The sequence below is a fragment of the Marmota marmota genome, unplaced genomic scaffold (genome assembly GCF_001458135.2).
Source record: "Marmota marmota marmota unplaced genomic scaffold, marMar, whole genome shotgun sequence".
Taxonomy (NCBI): Eukaryota; Metazoa; Chordata; class Mammalia; order Rodentia; family Sciuridae; genus Marmota; species Marmota marmota.
Genome location: NW_026000048.1, coordinates 16,795,271 through 16,818,732, shown reverse-complemented (window position 1 = coordinate 16,818,732; position 23,462 = coordinate 16,795,271). Strand labels below are relative to the sequence as shown.

Below are 23,462 nucleotides of genomic sequence, written 5' to 3'. Positions count from 1 at the left end.
TGTCATGATTGACTGAAATAACGCTTTACAGATAGATATCTGGTTGGTCCTTGTCTGGTGTTGAATGCTACAAACAAACAGCATTTCCCAAGCATGAGCTTCATACTTTTTGATCACGTGTTCTATCAGAAGAACACTTTTGAATATATAATTCTAACATATAATATTTACTTATTCATAAATTATATTAATATATTATAAATGTTCATAATGAAGCACACCCACAAAATAAAATAAATTTAAAGATAAAAATGAGAAACAACAGTTATCTAAAATTTTAAAAATTTTTTAAAAAAATTCTATTTGAAGTAACTTTTATTATTTGTCAAGAAGTTTTATTTGAGGCTGGGTGTGGTGGTACACACCTGTAATTCCTGTGACTCGGAGGCTGAGGAAAAGTTGGAGACCATGACCTCAGCAACTTTGCCAGAACCTGTCTCAAAATAAAAAGTAAAAAAAGGCTGGGGATGTAGCACAATGGTAATCAATCACCAATACCTAAATAAATAAATAAATAAAATTTAAACATTAAAAAAAATCTGTGTGTATGGGGTTACTAGGAATTGAACCCAGTGGCCTTTTACCACTAAGCAACATCCCCACTTTTTTTTTTGTTGGTGTTTGTTTTTTTTTGGTACTGGGGATTGAAGACAGTGCTACTTCACCTAGCTATTTTTATTTTTATTATATATTTTATTATTATTTTTATTTTTTAACTTGAGACAGGGTCTTACTAAAATGCTTAGGGTCTTGCTAAATTGCTGAGGCTGGCCTTGAACTTGCAATCCTCCTGAGTTGAGGTATGGGCCACCATACCCAGCCCTAAAAACACTAAGTGAAACAAAACATCACTATGAAAATATTATTAATATTAAAAACAAAGAAACTGAAAAGTTGTTTAATATTGGGTAAAATACTAAGTTAGCAGGTTAGTTCCAAATTCTGTTTATTTTGGTGTCTGATTTTTTTAATTAATTAATTTATTTTAATTAGGTATATGTGACAGTAGAAAGAATTTTGATTCATTGTACACAATTGCAGCACAACTTTATTTCTCTGGTTGTACCCAATGTAGCATCGCATCATATGTGCAGTCATACATGTACGTAGGGTAATGATGTCCATCTCATTCCACCATCTTTCCTACCTCTATGCACCCTCCCCACTGCTCCCTCCACTTTGCCCAATGAAAGTTCTTTCATTTTTCCTATGCCCCCTGCCTCCCATTATGGATCAGCATCCACTTATCAGAGAGAACATTTGGCCTTTGGTTCTTTTGGGATTAGCTTACTCCGCTTAGCATGATATTCTCCAACTCCATCCATTTACCTGCAAATGCCATAATTTTATTCTCTCTCTCTTTTTTTTTTTTTACTCAGAAAAATTTATTGAATTAAAAAGGCAGAGCAGAAAAGAGAGGATGAGGGGTAAGAACAAAGACTGCGTCCTGTGGCAGCATTCATTCCTAGGTATTGGGGCAAAACTTAAAACAAATGGAATTCGCTACCTTCTTGATATGACATGTAATTCCTTGCTTCTTTCACATTCTTAAAAGAAAAAGCTTCATATTGTTCTGGGAAAAAATTAAAAGCAACTGATAAATTAGTGTCCCATATTCATCTAGAAAGAGGGTAAATGAGAATGCCTTATTTCACAGGTTTTTCCAAACATCACAAAACTAAAGATAATATGTCAATTCTATTTTTTTTGCTAAACATAAATCTATGACAAAATGAGAGCCATGTTGGCAAATAAAGGGGTATGTTTTAGATGATATATACTGGAATGCAGAAAGCAGCTGGTACATTGAGACCAATGCTGGATCATTAATAGCAGGTCCACCTTTGGGTTATCACTGTTAAGTTTCAACTGTCAGATTGTGATCCTTTGTGAGATCAGATCAAGAGATAGTATAGTCAGTTTCTCAGGTGGTAAATCTAACACCACTTTGAGGAACAGCCATCCCCTTTACTGGGATGGAGCTATGTTGTGTTATTCAATGTGCAGGGCTCAGTGAGGGAAACACAGATTGACTGGTGTTAATAGAGGTGACAGCAAGAGGAACAGCAGTTACCCTGTGTTCCTGATGCCTGGCTTGTGCTCCTACCCTTAGGAAGAGGACCGAGTAGTACATGGGTACAACATGATAAACAAAGCCTAATGAAGCAGGAGCTTACATGTTTTAACACAGGTCTGTGTTGACATTGTCTCAGGTGGAATCTGCCCACCAAAGTAACCTTTTAAGGAAGAAGCAGGCCCAAGCTGAGTTCCACATGCTGGGTGAGCCAGATGACTTCTGTGCTTTGGTCAGTTTCTTCAATGGGGCAGATTGGAGCTGCCAGGTTTTTAAAATCATGCTTCATCTTGAAGGGCATGGTCACTTCACCCTCCTCACGTTGGGGGGTAACTTTGATGAAAATGCCCACTTTGTTGGCCTTTCTGAAGGCTATAATGTCAGGATCATCCTGAAAATCCTGGGGTTCTGCCAACTCATCATATTCTGCTGCTGCATCCTTGCCAGCTAAAATGAGCTCTTTGGGAGGCGCCACCACCTTAGCAGTGCTATTGATATCATCAGGATCCCCCTTCTCACACTCAAACAGAGTCGCATGGGTAAGGTTTTCCACAGGATTTGTAAAGGGCAGAAGGACCTGGCTCTCTTCCATGTAGCGAAGATTGGGAATTGACATGATTCTCACTTCTGGAATATAATTGACAGCAACCAGTTGGATTTTAAATTTGATAGATGTTGTATTAAATTCTGGCTTGCTCAAATTATGTTCACATTTTTTGGCAGTGCAGGGATCATTTGATCAGAAGATGTTTGTGATAAGGATAGACTTGTGAAGCACAAATTGGTTGGAAGTCAGGCTGTAAGAGGCACTGCTGAAGGGTAGTCACCTCTTTTAAATTTACTGGTCTTGTGTAATAGTCTTCAGGTAGAGGTTTCACTTCATCCACGGCCTGAGTTGGCTCAATCTTTATCACTTTCTGGTCCTCTCCTTCTTTAAGGGAAAGCCCAGCAAGGATACTGATGGATACACCAGCTTGTGGTAGCTGAAGCCTGGTTCCAAGACTATATTTGTCCGAAAAAGCCAGAGGCATATAGTTTCTACGTCGTGCCAATTTCTTGCGATCTCACTCAACCTTCTCTTTCTGAATAAGCTGCTGGTAATATTCAATCAATTTGTTCATCCATTGTGTGTGAAGATTTTCTGGTTCCTGCCAACCACCACTAGCTACAGATTTGTCTGCCATGCCCACATCTCTAGATGTCCAGTGACAAAATCCATAGGCCAAGTAATAGGCTTTCTTCATGGTGGTTTTGGTGGTTTTTGGCTGGGTCATCTGGGAGCTGTGTGGAGATGCTTGTTGCCCGGGTAAATAGTGTGTGCATGCAGCCAGGACAGTCAAAGCAGTTGGCACATCTATTTTTTTTTTTTTAGTTTGGCTTCAGCTGATGGCATATTTTCTAAGCAACTGGGACAATAATGGGAGTCTACCTCGTGACACACACATTCCAGCGACTGCAGCTCGCTACAATAGCGGCAGAAGCAGAGCTGCCAAAGCGGGCCCAAACCTTCTTTTCTCCTTGGACTAGATAGAGAACCGGCTCAGACTACAGCAAGGACGCCATCTTGGAGAAGGAGGAGCCAACCTTTATTTTCTTTTAATGTTCAGTAATATTTCCTTGTGTATTTATACCACAGTTTCTTTAACCATTCACCTATTAAAGAGCACCTAGGTTGGTTCCACAATTTAGCTATTGTGAGCTGAGCTGCTATAAACATAGATGTGGCTGTGTTACTACAGTATGCTGATTTTAAGTCCTATGGGTAGAGACTGAGAAATGGGATAGCTGGGTCAAATGGTGGTTCCATTCTAAATTTTCTAAGGAATCTCCATACTGCTTTCCAGAGTGGTTGAACAAATTTGCAATCCCATCAGCAATGTATAAGCATGCCTTTTCCCCCACATCCTCGGCAACACTTATTGTTGTCTGTATTTTTGATAACTGCCATTCTGACTGGTGTGAGATGAAATCTTAGAGTAGTTTTGATTTGCATTTCTCTAATTGCTAGAGATGTTGAACATTTTTTCTTATATTTGTTGATTGAATGTATATCTTCTTCCAAGAGGTGTCTGTTCAGTTCCTTAGCCCAAATTATTGATTGGGTTGTTTGTTTGAGTTCTTTATATATCTTGGAGATTAGTGCTCTATCTGATGTGTGTGTGGCAAAAATTTGCTCCCCAAATGTAGGCTCCCTCTTCACCTCTTTGATTGTTTCTTTTGCCAAGAAGCAGCTTTTTAGTTTGAATCTAGCCCATTTATTAATTCCTGATTTTATTTCTTGTGCTTTAGGAGTCTTGTTAAGGAAGTCGGGGCCTAATATGATGTGGTGAAGATCTGAGCCTACTTTTTCTTCTATTAGGAGCAGGGTCTCTGATCTAATTCTTAGGTCCTTGATCCACTTTGAGTTTTGTGCATGGTGAGAGATAGGGGCTTAATTTCATTTTGCTGCATATGGATTTCTAGTTTTCCCAGCATCATTTGTTGAAGAGGCTATTTTCCTCCAATGTATGTTTTTGGTGCCTTTGTCTAATATGAGATAACTGTATTTATGTGGGTTTGCCTCTGTGTCTTCTATTCTGTACCATTGATCTACATGTCTATTTTGGTGCCAATACCATGCCAATATTGTTACTATAGCTTTGTAGTATAGTTTAAGGTCTGGTATTGTGATGCCTCCTGTTTCACATTTCTTGCTAAGGATTGCTTCAGCTATTCTGGGTCTCTCATTTTTCCAAATGAATTTCATGATTGCTTTTTCTATTTCTATAAGGAACTATGATTTTTTTAATATTTATTTTTTAGTTGTAATTGGACACGATACCTTTATTTTATTTATTTTTATGTGGTGCTGAGGATCGAACCCAGGGCCCCACACATGCTAGGCACAACCCTAGCCCAACGATTGGATTTTAATTGGAATAGCATTGAATCTGTATAGCGCTTTGGGTAATATGGCCATTTTGACAATATTAATTTTGCCTATCCAAGAGCCTGGGAGATCTTTTCATTTTATAAGGTCTTCTTCAATTTCTTTCTTTAGTGTTCTGTAGTTTTCCTTGTAGAGGTCTTTCACCTCTTTTATTAAATCAACTTTTTTTTTTTTTGAGGTTATTGTGGATGGGGTAGTTTTCCTAACTTCTCTTTCAGAGGATTCATCACTGATGTATAGAAATGCATTTGATTTATAGGTATTGATTTTATATCCTGCTACTTTGCTGAATTCATTTATTAATTCTACAAGTTTTATGGTGGAGTTTTTTGGATCCTCTAAGTATAGAATCATTTCGTCAGCAAATAATGATAGTTTGAGTTCTTCTTTTCCTACTTGTATCCCTTTAATTTCTTTCTTCTGTTGAATTGCTCTGGCTAGAGTTTCAAGGACTATGTTGAATATAAGTGTTGAAAGAGGTCATCGCTGTCTTGTTCCAGTTTTTAGTGGGAATGCTTCCAATTTTTCTCCATTTAGAATGATGTTGACCTTAGGTTTAGCATAGATAGCTTTTACAATGTTGAGGTATGTCCCTACTACCCCTAGTTTTTCTAGTGTTTTGAACATGAAAGGGTGCTGTATTTTGTCAAATGCTTTCTCTGCATCAATTGATATAATTGTATGATTCTTATCTCTAAGTCTATTGATGTGATGAATTATATTCATTGATTTCTATATGTTGAACCAACCCTGCATCCCTGGAATGAACCCCACTTGCTCATGATGCACTATTTTTTAAATATGTTTTTGTATGTGATTTGCCAGAGTTTTATTGAGAATTTGTGCATCAATGTTCATCAGGGATATTGGTCTGAAATTTTGTTTCCTTGATGTGTCTCTGCCTGGTTTTGGTAACAGGATGATACTAGCTTTGTAGAATGAGTTTGGACAGGTTACCTCCTTTTCTATTCATGGAATAATTTGAGGAGTATTTGTATTAAGTCTTCTTTGTAGGTCTTGTACCACTCAGCTGTGAATCCGTCTGGTCCCAGGCTTTTCTTGGTTAGTAGGTTTTTGATGGTGTTTACACTTCCTTGCTTGAAATCGATCTGTTTAAATTGTGTATGTTCTCTTGATTCAGTTTGGGTTTATCATATGCCTCTAGAAATTTGTCGGTCTTTGAGGTTTTCTATTTTACTAAAGTATAAATTTTCAAAACAGTTTCTAATTGTCCTCTGTACTTCAATAGTGTCTGTCTTGATATTCCTTTTTCATCACAAATTTTAGTAATTTGAATTTTCTCCCTCCTTCTTTTCATTAGGGTGGCTAAGGGTTTGTCAATTTTATTTATTTATTCAAAGAACCAGCTTTTTGTTTTGTCAATTTTTTGAATTGTTTCGTTACAATTTCATTGATTTCTGTCCTGATTTTAATTATTTCCTGACTACTTTTGGTGTTGGTTTGTTCTTTTTCTAGGGCTTTGAGATGTAATGTCAGGTTGTTTTTGTTGACTTTTTATTCTTTTAATGAATGAGCTTAAGGCAATGAATTTTCCTCTTAGTACTGCCTTTATAGTGTCCCATAGATTTTGATAAGTTTTATTGGAGTTCTCATTTACCTCTAAGAATTTTTTAATCTCCTCCCTAAATAATTTTTTTTTATCTCCTCCAAATGTCTTCTGTTATTCATGCATCATTGAATAGTGTATACTTTAGACTCCAGGTGTTGGAGTAGCTTCTACTTTTATTATCATTGATTTATAATTTCATTCCATCATGGTCAGATAAAATGCAAGGTAGTATCGTTATTTTTTTGTATTTGCTAAGACTTGCTTTGTGGTATAACATATGGTATATTTTGAAGAAGGATCCATGTGCTGCTGAGAAGAAGGTGTATTTGCTTGTTGATGGAATATTCTATATATGTCTGTTAAGTCCAAATTATTGATTGTATTATTGGGTTCTATAGGTTTTTTGTTTAGTTTTTGTTTGGAAGATGTATCCAGTGGTGAGAGAGGTGTATTAAAGTCACCCAATATTACTGTGCTGTGGTCTATTTGGTTCTTGTGTTTGAGAAGGGTTTGTTTGACATACGTAGATGCCCCATTGTTTTGGGCATAGATATTTATGATTGTTATGTCTTATTGATGTATGAATCCCTTAAGCAGTATGAAATGTCCTTCTTTATCCATTTTCACTAGTTTTGGTTTGAAGTCCACTTTATCTGATGCTTGTTTACATGGTCCATGTGAGTGGTATATTTTTCCCACCCTTTCACCTTCAGTCTGTGTATGTCTTTTCCTGTGAGATGAATCTCTTGAAGGCAGCATATTGTTGGGTCTCTTAAAAAATCCAATCTGTCAGTCTATGTCTTTTAATTGATGAGGTTAGGCCATTTACATTCAGGGTTATTATTGAAATATGAATCGTATTCCCAGAAATTTTGGTTTATTTTTGTCTTTTAACTTGACTTGGTTTCTACTTTGATTGGCTTTTCCTTTAGTGTAGTTCCTCCCTTTGCTGATTTTCACTGTTTTTCATTTCCTCCTCCTAAAATATTTTGCTAAGGATGCTCTCTCAGGCTTTCTCACTGTCAATTCTTTTAACTTTTGTTTATCATGAAAGATTTTTATTTTGCCATCAAATCTGAAGCTTAATTTTGCTGGATGTGATTCTTGGTTGGCATCCATTTTCTTTCAGAGCCTGGTATGTGTTCTTCCAGGATCTCCTGGCTTTGAGGGTCTGGGTTGAAAAATCTGCTGAGATATAAATTGATCTCCCCCTATATGTGATCTCATTCTTCTATGGCCTTTAAGATTCTATCATTTTTCTGTGTGCTAGGCATTTTCATTATAATGTGGATCTGTTGTAATTTTGTACGTTTGGTGTCCTGTAAGTGCCTTGTATTTGATTTTCCAATTCATTCTTCATGTTTGGGAAATTTTCTGATATTATTTCATTGAAGAGATTGTGCATTCCTTTGAATTTGAATCTCTGTGCCTTCCTGTATCCCAGTAAATCTTAGATTTGATCTTTTGATGCTGTCCCACAATTCTTGGATGTTCTGTTCATGGTTTCATACCATCTTCACTATGTGGTTAACTTTATTTTCAAGACTGTATACTTTGTCTTCATTTTCTGATGTTCTGTCTTCCAAGTGATCTAGTCTTTTGGTGATGCTTTCTATTGCGTTTTTTTTATTTGGTTTATTGTTTCCTTCATTTCAAGGATTTCTGATTTTTTTTTTTTTCAGAATCTCTCTTTCTTGAAGTAACCTTACTACCTGTATGTTTTAGTTGTCAATGGACCTTTATTTATTTATTTATATGTTGCTGAGAATCGAATCCAATGCCTCATACACACCAGGCAAGCACTCTACTACCAAACCACAACCAGAGACCTGGTATCTGATTTTTAATGATCATCATACATCATATAGTGTATGCAGTGTAGCATACTATTGGCTCTTCTTACTTGACTGTAATATTCATTTTGCAATCCAAATTATAGGGATTTTCATAGAAATTTTCCTTAAACCAATTGTTTTGTAAACTAAATGGAAAGTGTTATATACTTATATTTACCAAGATGAGCTTTGTTTGAAGAATTTACAGGTTAAAATTGTACTTTGAACATTTTCATTAATTTATTATTATTATTATTATTATTATGGCTCACTACATTGCTGAGGGCTGGCCTTGAACTTGAGATCTTTCAGGCCTCAGCTGCCAGAGTGATTGGGATTATAGGCACGTGCCATCATGCCAAAAGACATTTTTTAATCTGTAAAAATGAGAGTTTTTATATGTCACATAATTTTGGCCACACACACACACACACGAAAACAAAACAAAACAAACAAAAAAACCCAACCAACTAATAATAAAGCAACTATTTTAATATCTGTCACCAAATTAACATTTTTTGATGAAAAATATAAAATTTAAATTCAGTATCTTTTTAAAGCACTTTGTTAAAATATTAGGAAGACTGTTTAATCACATTGTTACTCTCCATCTTACTAAAAAGTATCACTGAGATTCTAGTACTATCTCCACTTGATGAGATATTTTCTTGTAATATTTGAAAGTGAAAGGATGAGTGATAAGGCCACCCCAACCTGTTAGCACTGTGGAATTTCCACTCTTCCTTTAGGAAATTTCAGTGTCCTCTGTAGCAGTACCATTTTATAATGGACACAGTAAATAGTGCTGTTTATATATATATATATATATATATATATACATATACATATATATACACACACACACACACACACACACACACAATTCCCTTCTCACTGTTTTAATATAAAAATAAAAATAGGTAGAAGCCAGGTTTGGTGGCACATGCGTGTAATCCCAGCAGTTGGGAGGCTGAGGCAGGACTGCAAGTTCAAGGCCAGTCTCAGAAATTTAGCAAGACCCTGTCTCAAAATAAAAAACAAAAAATAAATGGGTATGTAGCTCAGTGGTATAGTACCCTGGGGTCTATCCCTAGTATCTGCTCCCCCCACCCCAATATTGGTAAAAATCTTAATTTAGTCTTCCTATACTCCAAAGGATCATTTTGCCTATGTAAACTGGAGATAATTACTTCATAAATTTTTTTTTAAATAATAAAAAGGTAAGCCAGGCATAGTGGCATGAACCTGCAATCCCAGATACTTGGAAGGTTGAGGCAAGACAACTGCTTGAGATCAAGAGTTTGAGCCTGATCAACATAGTGAGACCCTCACCCCTTCTCTTCACAAGAGAGTAAAGAGCCAAAGTGTCCAATAATAAGAACTTGTTAAATAAACTATGATGCAATTATATTATGGACTACTATGTAGTCATTAAAATGATGATATAGAAATATGGCATATGGAGTGAAAAAAATACAAAGCCATTGTGTTATGGTCACATTCTCATAAAATATGACATAAAATTCTGAAGAAATAACACCAATGGATAGGTTACATGTGATTTTTATTTTCTTCCTTTCGTTTATTTTTATTTTTTTGAGTTTCTACTAATGGGCATTTTTTTCTATGTTCACTATAGCAACTCTAATAAGAAAAGTCCAAATACTTGAATGGATTGTGTTTTTGACCTATAGTAGATGGTTATTTCTACCTTGTGGTCTAATCAGCCAGCTTTATTTCTCTGAACTTTTCTACATCAAAGTCTTTGAAAGGCATTCACAAAATCTTTGGAAACAAGTTCAGATTTTCTAATATTTCAGAAAGCACAGTTTTATGGGGAAATATTTAAAATAGTGAACAAAAATAAAAAGAAATATTTTAATTTCAAAATTCTTTGGATTTTTTTTTTTTTTTTTTGTACTGGGAATTGAACCTACAGGGCACTTAACTACTAAACCACATCCTCAGCCCCTTTTTAACATTTTAATTTAGAGACAGGTTCTCACTAAATTGCTGAGGTTGGCTTTGAATTTGTGATCCTTCTGCCTCAGTCTCCTGAGACACTGAGATTACAGGTGCAGGCCACTGCACCCAGATTTAATTCTTTGGATCTTTAAAGGCTCTTAGAAAATAAAATACAGAGTTCAGTAAATATACTTGTGATTGAGACCTACTTTTAGAGAGCTGTAGGATATTTGGATATGGCCAAATATCACATAGGTTTTACTTTTTTCCCTCTCTGTGAGTCACACACATAGGTTCTAGTCACTGCATGAAGCTGCCTCTGGTGCCACTGACACTAAAGGGCGAACATACTCTTCTCCCAATCGCAGGTATCACCTCAGAGCTTCCTTAAATGTTCAACTACATACTTCTTGTTGTCTTCATTATACTTGCCCCTCCAGCAATGATCTAGAAAGATCTGTGTCTGCTGCTTACTGTAAGCTGCAGTGCTTTTCAAGAACACATTGTTGGAGACCGTCTTGCAGGCAGACTGTTCTCACACAACATCTAGAGCCTAGCTCTGCCTCATGGTCCAAACCAATAACTTCACTGGTAGAAAAGGAACCTGGAAAAGGACATTTGTCCTTTTCCAGGAAAGCACCAAGTGGAATCCTTTTGGGGGTGATCTGGAGATCTTAGGGTTTGCTAATACCTGGCTTGTCTGCATTACTCTTTCTAGAACCTATATTTGAGGTAGATGGGAAGATTTAGAAGGGACCTTCTTCCTGGTTCCAAGCAAAGTATAGAGATTCTAATAAAATTCCAGTTAATCTTGGAGGACACAGAATTTTGAAAAACACAAATTCTCAGGAAAGCTGCTTATCCATTCCTAAGGGTAATGCTGATGTGTGTTGTGGTGGACAGTGTGGGGAAATGTTGAATGGTGAATTTGTGTAATGGGCAGATAGGTGCTCTACTGTGTTCCCTGTCCCACAGATACTAGAGAAGAACAAGATTTGTATAATTCTTTAAACTTATTAAATATATCTTCTTAGCATCAACTATATATACAGGGCAGAATTGGCTTGTTGGTGCCCGCAATTTTTTCAGAGTTAAGACCGACAAGAGTTCATTGGGCAAAACTTATCATACCCTTGTATTTGAAGAAGTATAAGAAATGATTTATTTTGAAGAAACCACTATATATTAGTGAGATAAGGTGGGTTCTATAACTCACCTGGAGAGCAGGTAACTGAATCTTTCAGTTGCTTGGCTTTGGTTGTCACCTGTTTCAAAAACAAGAAAAGCAAAATACCTTACTTTCCATGTGCCTTGTAAGTTGAGTGGCCTATTTCATGTCAAGTTCATGTGAACAGCCAGGGTTCATTGTATCTTAGGCCTAGAAGACACTCAGCCATCAATCAGTCCAATGCATTTATTTAACCAACTGGGGAAACTGAGGCCCAGAGAGATTAAATGGCTTGACCCCAAATATCCATCCATTCAGTAGAAAAATCAGAAGAACTCAAATCATCTCACTACCTCTGAATGACAGTTCTATTACACTAGACTGCCTCTTAAAACATGCTACTTTTGTTGGGAATAGTGGTGCAAGCTTGTAATCCCATCTTCTAGGGAGGCTGAGGAAAGAGGACTTTAAGTTTGAGGCCAGCCTTGGCAATTTAGCAAGACCCTGTTTCAAAATAAAAAAAGGACTGAAGATGTCTCTCAATGGTAGAGTAAATACAAGTGGGTCATTTTCATCTCTTCCTTTCATTCTTCTTCTTGTTTTTCTTTTTTAGTTAGACTTCCAGAAATTGAGGAATGTCATATCAGTGACTACAGTAGTCATCATTTATACTAATGATCTCACAATGTAAAATTCTATGTATCCCAGAAAGAAACCCTAAGATAATATAACTTTGACAGTGATGTTAGAGGAACAATCTTTTGGTGGTGTGGGGCAGTTGGATCCAAAAATCATGATTAATTTACATCTGAGTGTGGATTCACAAAAGTAGTTTTATTTAGTGGTAATTCTTTTCTACTTTACATTTTAAACAATGTACCATATTGTATGTTTCATTCTCTAGTTTGCTTTTTTCATTTGATAATGCCTTGGAGCTCTCTCTTTCTATATATAGTTCTCTCTCTCTCTCTCTCTCTCTCTCTCTCTCCACACACACACACACATATATATATTTCCATATATATATTTTCCCCTTTTAAAGAGATAAAAATTTACAGAGCATATGATTTTATATGTACAATTCAACAACTTTCTTTAAAAAATAGATCTTCGTCAAAAATTTCCCAATTGAATTATAGAACATTCTTATTACTCCAGAAAGTCCTCTTTCTACTCTGCCATGAATAACTGCTATTCTGATTTCTATGATATATTTTTTAAAAAACTGAGCCCAAATTAAAAATTTTAAATGAAGTTATTTGCCCCAATACATCTCTAACAAGATAGCTTTTCTCAATTTAAAATGTTATTAAAGTAATATTCTATTGTATACATGGACAATTTTTTAAGCTTTTCTATTCTATTAATCCACACAATATTCTTTTTTTATACTTTTATTTTGTTTACTTATTTTTATGTGGTGTTGAGGATGGAACCCATGGCCTCACATGTGAGAGGCAAGTGCTCTCTACCACTGAGTCACAACCCAGCCCCTTAATCCACATATATTGTTGAACCAACATATTTCACTTAATAAAATTTGAAAATAAAACCTCAGAAAGTATGATTGTTAAGGACTTCAAGTTAGGTGGGTAGACTGGTACTCAAACTTGGTTCCACTTTTATCAGCTGGATAAATTCGAGCAACATTATCTTTTCTTTGTCATGTGTAGTACCTACTCTAATATGTGGATCATATTTCTAATACCACTTGTGTCTTATGGGTGTTTTAAGTTTTAAACAAGCTCTTAGCATAATACCTAGCAGATGTTAAAGATTCAGCAAATACTCCTATTATAATCGAAATAAATCATTTTCCATTCATACAAAGGGCAGAAATAGAGAAAACATTTAATGTTGCTTAGAAACAATTTCATTCTCAACCTTCTCTCTCCACAGATGACCTTGCTTCCTATTTAATAGAAACAAATTGAAGTTACTCAACATGAGTGTCCTTGACTTCCAAATTTTCCAATTCAAAATTTGATTGCACTATCACATATCCTTCCCTTCTTTAAGTCCAAATCAAAGAAAAAAAAAATATCTTTCTTCTTCTTAAGCTAAAGATGTCACTTGAATCCTCATAGGACTATGTCCCATAAATTAAATTTCCTTTGCTTTTATCTTCATCTTCTCCTGGTCTGCCAGTTACATCCCATAAACCTTCATATTTAGCTTAAATAGGCTCTACTCTAAGACAATGTTCCCTTGATCTTGTTTTTTTCTCTATTCCACTTGGCTTTCATGAGAGTTTCTCCTAGCTTTTCTTCTCTCTCTTCCATCACAGGCTCCTCCTACATACTCCTGCCCCTTGTTCTCTAATATAATTTCCTTAACATCCAGTTCTTGCCATTTTATAGTTCTTCCCATTTTCTCCTTTATTATCTCATTCTATCTATTTAACAATATCTTAGAAAATAAATTATTAACCTTTGTCTCTGGTCCTGCCCACTACTTTTGAATGCCAATCTCACAGAAATTTACCATGTAACATGGATTATTGGATCTGAAAAGGACCTATGTGCCATGTTGTGTTCTAAATAAGAGCTGCACATGTGTATGTGTATATACCAATTGTTCACAGCAGCCATATTAAGTAGGTTTAGAATTCTTATCCCCACTTTACAAAATCTGAAGCCTGAAGAAAATAAATAAAGTCCAAGGTTGAACCCAGGAAAGTAAAGATCTAAAATCTTTGCTCTCAATCATTCTAACACATGTCCTTTTGAAAAAAAAAAATGCCTCATTTATGGACAAATAGGTCAAGTACTCTTTGTCCTCTACTACATAGCTTCTCTCTAACTGCCACTAAATTTCTCATTTATAGATCTATTAGCTCCTTAGACTAAACAAAACCCAAACTAAACTCACCAACTTCTCTCCAAAATAACTTCTATATTCCTCCTCCTCTTCTTAATAGTACTGTCATTCCATTCACATAAGATCAAATCCTGAGTCAATTTTTAGATTTTTTTCTCCCTCTTAACCCATTGCCAAGTTCTTCACTATAGCAACCTCACCAGTTCCCTCCTTTCTCCTGTACTAGTCTCACCGCCTATATCAGTCTGGATTAGGCTAATCATTGATTATATAATAGTGTTCAATTCTGAGCCTAACAGGCAAAGGAATTCGCACTACAATTTCATTCTCTTTCCTGTTTGTATCTTTTAGTTCAGGAGAACCAAATCATTAATGCTGTCTCAGATGTCAGAAAAACTCAGGGCAACCATCATCAACATCATCTGAAATGTCTTTCCTTCCTTCATCAAAGCTCTCCATAAGTATGTGTTTGTCTAGAGCCAAACCACCCTTCAAGGTACTTTCAAATGTGCCTTTCTTCTCGAACACTTCTCTGATGTCCACCATCATGACATTCAACTCTCATTACAATTAATCCTTGTTCTCTCAATTGATGTTACATATTTTAAAAAATTTTTGTTTATGTTTTTGGTACCAGGGGTTGAACCCAGATATGCTTTCCCACTTGACCACATCCCCAGTGCTTTTATTTTTTATTTTTAAACAGGACCTTACTAAGTTGTTTAGGGCCTTGCTTAGATGCTGAGATTGGCCTTGAACTTGTGATACTCCTGCCTCAGCCTCCTGAGTCACTGGAATTATATGTGTGTAACACTGTGCCTGGCAAGATTTAATTTTTAAAAACATTATCATACAAAACATTGCCTTTTTTCTTTTTTGTTGTATAGTTCTATAAATTTTAACCCATTTTAGATTCATGCAATTATAAACACATATAGGCTGTGGGATAATTTTTCTTGCATCTTGTTTTATTAACAAATATTTTTGAGATTACTCCAGAATATTACACAAAGCTCTCGCCCTTTAAAAAATTCTTTAATATATAATTCATCTAGTTTTCTCACTTAAAGTATGCAATTCAATGTTTTTTAGTATATTTACAGATATGTATAGTCAATTACAGAACATTTTTATCACCTCAAAAAGAAATACAGACCCTTTAGCTATTCATCCCCATCCCTTAACCCAACCCACTCCCCACCAAATGCTAATCAAACATTAAACTACTTTCTGTCTCTATAGATTTCTCTATTCTGGACTTTCATATGAATGGAATCATATAACATGGGCTTTTTGTACTGGCTCTTTTTACTTTGCATAATGTTTTCAAAATTCACTAGAGTTGTGGTATGTAACAGTATTTCCTTTTTCCCTGAGTGACATTCTGTTGTATAGATATACCTCATTTTGTCTATCCATTCATCAGTTAGTAGATATTTATGTTGTTTCTATCCTTTAGCTATTATGAATAATGCAGCTATCAATAGGTATGTGTTATTGTACCTGGCCATGTTCAATTTTTATTGGACATGTATTTTCACTGGAAGAACATCTATTCATCTCCTGTATCCATTGTTTATTTGGGTTATTTGTTATTGAGTTATAAATTTTTAAAAATATATTCTGAGTACACATATTTTATCATATATAAGATGCAGAGTACATTCTCCCATTCATTAGGGGGTTATCTTTTTACATGTGGGTTTTTTTTGGGGGGGGGGGCAGGAAGTACTGGGGTTTGAACCCAGGGGTGCTTTACCACTTAGCTATATTACTAACCCTTTTTTATTTTGAGACAGAGTCTAAGTTGCTGAGGCTGGTCTTAAACTTGGGATCCTTCTGCCTCAGTCTTCCAAGTTGCAGGAATTATAAGTTTGCACAACTGTGTCCAGCTTGTCTTTTTACTTTCTTGATGGTATTACTTGAGGCACAAACATTTTAAATTTTGATGAGAACTGAATGTATTTAATTTTTAATATTTTGGTTTTTTATGTTCACCCCCAACCCCCATACTGGGAATTGAACCCAAGAGCATTCCACTATTAAGCTACCCCATCAGCTTTTTGTACCTGTAGCTCAGTTACTCAGAAGGCTGAGGTAGGAGGATCATATAAGCCCAGGAGTTTGAGGCCAGCTTGGGTAACACAGTGAGACCTCATGTCAAAAGGAAAAAAGTAATTCCTGAACATGGGATATTTTCCATTTACTTTGATCTTTATGTATTTCACAATGTTTTGTAGTTTTCAGACTAAGGTTTTCCACTTTTCTTGGTAAATCTGTCCCTATTTTGTTTATTTTTTTTAAAAATGCTACTGAAAATGAAATTTTCAGAATTTTATTTTCGGGCTATTTACTGAAAGTATATAAAAATAAAACTGACTTTGGTATGTATGTAGCAAAATCGGATATCTGATATGTATCCTGTAACAAGGCTAAACTGATTTCTTAGTTTCAATGATTATTTAGTGGATTCTTTATGGTTTTTTCACATATCAAACCATGTCATCTGCAAATTGAGATTGTTTCACTTCTTCTTTTCCAATTTTATTTTCCTTGTATAACGGTGCTGGCCAGGACCTCTGCTACAAAAAATGTTGAAAAACAGCAGAATGGACTTCCTTGTTTTTGTTCCTGCTCATGGCAGCAAAGCACCTGTTTTTCACCAGTAAGAATGGCATAAGCTGCAGGGTTTTAGCACGTTTTTTTGTCTGGTTAAGACACTTCCCATTTATTCCTTTTGTTGAATGTTTTTATTCTGCCCACTAGCTGCGTTTTGTCAAATGTGTCTATGAAGATGCTCATGTGGCACTGTTTTTTATTCTACTAACATGAGGTATTTACATTAGCAGATTTTTCAGATGGTGAACCTACCTTGATCATGAAAAGAGTTCTTTTTATAAGTTGCTGGATTCAGTTTGCTGGTATTTTGTTGAGAGACTTTTGTATTCATAGTCCAAATTGCATCATAGTTTTTCCATGTTTTTAATCTGGTCTTGAATTAAAGTAATACTAGCATCATAAGATGAAGTGAGTATTAGCAGTGGTCATCCCTCTTTTATTTTTTTAAAAATATTTCTTTTTTTAGTTGTAGATGGACACAACATTTTATCTATCTATCTATCTATCTATCTATTTATTTTTATGTGGTTCTGGGGATTGAACCTAGTGCCTCATGCATTCTGCCACTGAGCCACAACCTCAGTCCTTCTCTTTTATTTTTTTGAGAGCTGTGAAATATTATTTTTTTTGTTTTGTTTTGCAGTGCTGTGGATATAACCCAGGTCTCATGCACAATAAGCAACTTGATTTTAATTTTTTAAATGTTTGTTAGAATTCAGTGGTGAAGTCATTTGGGTCTGGGCCTTTCATTGTGTGTAGAGTTTTGATTACTAGTTTAACCTTTCACTTGTTTCATTTTACCACTGAGCATCCCCAACCCATTTTTAATTTTTATTGCTAAGTTGCTAAGGGTGGTCTTGAACCTGTGATCCTCCTACCTCAGCCTCCTGAGTCACTCCAATTATAAGCATTTGGCACAAACATTTTAAATTTTGATGAGAACTGAATGTATTTAATTTCTGCTGGATTTAGGTAAACAATTTGTTCTTCTTTTTCTAGTATCTTAAGATGAAAGGTGAGTTAATTACTTGATATTCTTCTTAACACAAGCACTTACAGCTACAAAATTCCCTGTAAGAACTGTTGGCTGCATTCCCTAAAATTTAATATGTTTTGTTTTCATTTTCATTTATCTCTAAGAATTTTCTGGTTCCCCTTATGATTTTCCTTTGACCTACTGGGTATTTAGAAGTATGTTGTTTAATTTTCATATATTTCTTAAGCTTTCCAATATTTTTCCAATACCTGATCACTAATTTCATTTGTACTATTTTTATCCTTTTAAATTTACTGAGCTTTAGCTGATGGCCTAGGGTATGGTCTATTCTGCAGAATGTTCCATGTGTACTTAAGAAGAATGTATATTCTATTGTTGTTAGATGGAGAGTTTTAGAAGCGTTAGGTTTAGTTGGTTTATCATATTGTTCAATTTTTCCTTATTAATCTGTTTGTCCATTATTGGAAGTGGGGTTTTGAAATTTAAATCATTATTACTGAATTGTTTATATCTACCTTTAGCTGTCAGTTTTTCCTTCATGTATTTTTGTGTTCTTTTATTAGGTACACAAATGTTTATAATTGTTTTATCTTTCTGGATTAGTATGTATGTATGTATTTATTTATGGTACCAGGGATTGAAACCATGGGCACTCAATCACTGAGCCACATCCCCAGCCCTTTTTATTTTTTATTTTGAGATAGGGTCTTGCCAAATTCCTTAGGATCTCGCTAAGTTGTTGAGGCTGGCTTTGAACTTGTGATCCTCCTGCCTTAGCCTCCCTAGCCTCTGAATTATAGGGGTCGTGAGTCACTGTGCCCAACTGGATTAGCTTTTTATCATTACGAAATGTCCCTTTTTACCTCTAGTAAATTTTTTTTAGCTTTAAAATTTACCAAAGATGCATAAAGATACAGAATATCTTACATTGTACCTAAACAATAGAGGAAGCAAAATAGACCAATTCCAGAAAAGCTTATGGTCTATCTTTTAGATCTTATTTGTCTGATTCCTGCCTGTACTCATAAATTATAATATGCATGGTTATATCAGGAGTTCAGAAAACTTCATTTGAGGTCAATAGTAAAAATCACAAATATATTTTGCTGCAGAATTTCTTAACTCAAGACACATAATTCTCTGACACCCTAGAGTCATGATACAGACTTCCACATAAATCTTTTTTCCCCTTATATATGAAGGGCTAATACTTATTAAATATGTTAATATATTTTCTTAAAGCAAGTAGACTCTTAATTTCAAGATCCTCTTCAATAAGCAAATTCCAATGATACTTGGGGTTAAAATCATTCATTTAGTATTGACACTCTAGTATTAGATTGTATTGATCCAGAGTCTCCTGATATGTAGTCTAGAGCAAGTTTCCTGTTTTTAGAGTCAATGAATTGGACTGAGAATATTTAGCTAGAGACGCTTCATATTGTCTACTACACAACATCACAGCCCTTCTTATTCTCAGTGTAAAACAATGAAAGTGGTGGAACATCACTCTCATCTTGAAGCTATACCTTTTCACTCTCACTTAAAAGGCAATTTAGAACTTATAACATGTTCATTAGATAGATGCAAAGTACAATTTTCCAATTCAACATGGTTTAATAATTACTATAATATTCTAATCTCTTTGTTAAGTCTGTATTTTTTGATGTCATAAGATGGTTTTATAAAAATGACAACTGCAAGTGACCTCTTTTTATTAAGAATTTTTCTTTTCAGTTTCTGACTCAGGAGGAAGTATTAATGTGGGAGATGATGACAAAATGTTTTCATTTGGAGAAGGTGTGGTATCTGCAATTGATAAAGAAGTTTCCAAATAAATAGTGGTCTAATATAAAGCTTCATCCAGGGTGTCTGAGTAAGATATCATGCCATTTCAGGAAAGTTAAGATGTGTCTCAGTAAACATGGTCATCACCAAATCTATTTCTCTCCTTCCACACATTTGGAATGACTTCCATAATGTGAGTGCCAACTTACTCTTGAAATATTCAATGTTATTTTCTCACATGGTCCATAATGAATTTTCTAGCAATTCATTCTGGATATCATATGCAACTGCAAAAGATATGGTCCCTAACTTAACAAGGATATTCAGGACTTTTTTCTAGTATCCGGTGGGAAGAAAACACATCCTTCTACAAAGGCCTCACAAGATGACCTATTTGAGCAGTTAATACTATGGGTTATCAGCTTGGGTAGGCTTTTGGACAAACCACTGCATCCACATGTACACTAGCAGAACTGGATTGCAGAACTGTGGGAGGATATGTTTCACTATGTTCTGAGGTTAAGAAAAAAACATTTTTAAACTACTCTTCCTATTGCCTAAATTCATCTTTAAATTCTTAATAAATAGGGGCCCTATGATTTAGTCTAAGACATACATGTTAAAGTAGAATGAATGAAAAAAAATTCCAAAATAGGTGTCATTTCCACTGGTGAAAACACTGATGAAATAATAGAATATTAAATTATCAAAATTAAAATGAAAATCATAATCCATAGGGTAGAGCTAGGGTTAGTGGATAGTTATATGTTACATACTTCTGCTCAATTTAAAGAAACTATCCAAGTGTATGTTCCTTTTCCTGGCTTCCTCAGATAATTCAGAAAAAAAAAAAAAGTTGATTACTAGTAATAACTTTAAGTCACATTTTTTCAAATTTTGGCTGCCTTGATATTTTAAGTTTTTTTAATTGAGAGATTCATTATTTGTATTTGTTGCCTTTATTTATTTATTTTATCAACTCTCCATTTGAATTTAGCACTCATTATAACTGAACACTACTGTGGCTTTCAAATACAAAGTGCACTGTTACCTGAGCATTAAATAAAGCACTTTGAAAATGCTTCCAATTGGTACAAAGCAGTGCTGTTCACTCTTATTATATCTCCAATGTCTTAAAAATTTTCTCTGGATTCTCTGTCTGGATAGAAAAATACAAGAGATAATAATTGTGTTCATCTTAATCATTAAAAAAAAAGGGACTCTTTCATTAACTGATTATAGTGTAGATGGCCATTTACTGGGAAAAAGTACTTTTGTCAACAGACAATAGTACAGTTTTATAGAGATTATTATTCTATCCAGTGAATATTCTTGACAGTCCTATATATATTCACCCACCTTCTTCTCTTAATTGTTTCCCCAAATTTTTAGGACCAGAAAGTGATTTTAAACTGCATTAACATTTAAGTATCTGCTCAAGGGTCTATGGACTTGCTGCAGCTCCAAGCTGTAAATACGAAGTTAAGCAAGTAATTTAGGGGCAATAAAATAAATCCCTACTATAAAGTGTGATGCTATGACCAGACCATAACCAAAGCAACTATTTTATGAATAAAGTCATCCATAGTATTAAAAGTACATGTGATTGTAACTAGTAAATGAGAATTAGGCTTTAAAGTAGATACTATCCTCTCAGTAAGATAGTGGGTTCTGATAAGCAAGTAAAAGTTACAGACTCAGTATATTAATAACAGAGAGGACATTTAACATGATACAGAAAAAATAAATAAGAATCTTAAAAGGGAACTATAAAGAAAATGTTTCATGTAGTCTTCAAATATACTTTGCTTTAATGAGAAAAAGTGGTCCAGTCCATTAGAGCTTCATGAGACCTTGAATATTTCTGTGGTTCACGTATTCAAAAGGGTTTCTGTGCTGGGCATGGTGGTGCCTGCCTGTAATTCTAGCAGATTGGGAGGCTGAGGCAGGAGGATCATGAGTTCAAAACCAGCCTCAGCAAGAAGCAAGGTGCTAAGCAAATCGGTGAGATACTATCTCTACATAAAATACAAAAAGGGCTGGGGATGTGGTTCAGTGGTCAACTTCCCCTGAGTTTAATCCCCAGTACAAAAAAAAAGGTGTCTTGGAAAGCAACTGCTTATGGAGTTTTTCAGAAGCATAGCAGTCAGAATGATCCTTTTAGATTCCTGTACTCCTTTGTTTGTACTCTTCCAGGTCTTTCCCATCTCACTCAGTAAAATCTAAAATCTTGACCCTGCATACCCCAAGCCTACCCTAGCATCAAAGTCTTTGCAAGTGCTGTTTCCCTTACCTGTAATGCCCATTCTCAGACAAACTTGCTCCTTCACTTTTGAATCTCTGCTCAAATATCCCCACTCAGGGAGGACTTCCCAGAACCCTGTTTCTAAATGGCAACTTCCTTCAATTTCTGTCCTTTTACCCTGCTTAATTTTTCTTCATATTACCTGTCCCTGTCTATGACTTTTACTCCACACATTCCCTTAGGGAAACTGTCTTTGCCTGCATGGTTGCAGTTTAGTTGCAGACAAATTAGTGTTCTAGCTCCATGCAAAGGAAAAATGAGTAAGAGATCCTACAAATGCACATTACTTCCATTATGTTGCTCTGAAAAGAGTAACATAGCCATATCAGAGGTTGTGAGGCTTGGGAATACAGTGTTCTTGGATGCATATGAGCCTAAAATATAAATCTATCACTAAAGAGGAAGAAGAGACATATTTTGGTGAACAACATGCCAGAGTCTTCCACAATTTGTAGATTTTAAAAACTGAAAACCCATTTGGAAAATATGTAAGACGGTTAAAATATGGTACAAAAAGATAGTACAATATTACATAAGTGTGACCTGGTAAATACTATTCATTGTTGTGACAAATAATGTGCTGTGATCACACTTGTGCTACTCAAAGGAGAACGTTGGCAGTACATATTCTTTTGCTCTATCACTCTGGTCTTCAATCTACTGAAATCTGGACTATTCCTTTTTTGTGTGTGGGTTTCAATAAATTGTAGAGTTTCTAGATGCCTGTTTCCATGTATATATTTTTCCAAGTTCTCAGCCATACTGTCTATTCTATAAATCTCCCTCTTCCCAGGGTTTCAAACATGCAGTCCATAGTTCTCCTATTCCAATGTGATCTTACTGCTCTCTTGCCCGCTGTGTAGCTGTGGAGTGCAGTGACTTTTGTTCACTGGGGTGTATCCACTATTTCTTAGATTCCATTTTGTCTTCTTTAATTCATCCCTCTTTTTGCTGGAGTACAACCTCAGGAAGACTTCTAAGAAAGGGTACGAGTCTTTACCTCATGTGTTTGTCACTGTACTTGTTCTCTTCTGGATTCAGAACATTTCCCCTCAGAACTAAGAAGGCATTTTCCCCTAGTCTTTCAGAATCTAGTGTTGGTGTAATTTTTTAAAAAAATATTTTTATTAGTTAGTGATGGTCCATCCTCCCTCCCTCCCTTCCTTCCTTCCCAGTGCCTCACACATGCTAGGCAAGTGCTCTACCACTGAGCCAGTGTAATGGAGCTTTTCAGGAGCAGCCCGCTGTAATTTTTATTATTATATTTTGTCTTACTTTGGAGGTGTCTTCATAGAAACTTTGAAGATCTATATATTCTAAGTATTCATATTTCCCAGGATCTTTTCTATGTATCCCACTTGACTGTGGAAAGCTCTCACAAAGCTGTTTCAG

General features: G+C 35.3%; 1 protein-coding gene and 1 pseudogene across 1 annotated transcript in view; both read right to left on the bottom strand.

Moving 5' to 3' along the window:
- The window catches only part of Dnajc1 (DnaJ heat shock protein family (Hsp40) member C1), a gene marked incomplete at its 5' end in the record, with an annotated part of 219,254 nt that overhangs the window by 4,393 nt on the left and 191,399 nt on the right, over positions 1-23,462 (bottom strand). The window contains one exon of the mRNA XM_015495287.2: positions 11,590-11,638. Within this exon, the coding sequence (XP_015350773.1) occupies positions 11,590-11,638 (49 nt within the window). The remainder of the gene's footprint in view (positions 1-11,589; positions 11,639-23,462) is intronic.
- LOC107150265 lies at positions 1,059-3,759 on the bottom strand (annotated as a pseudogene).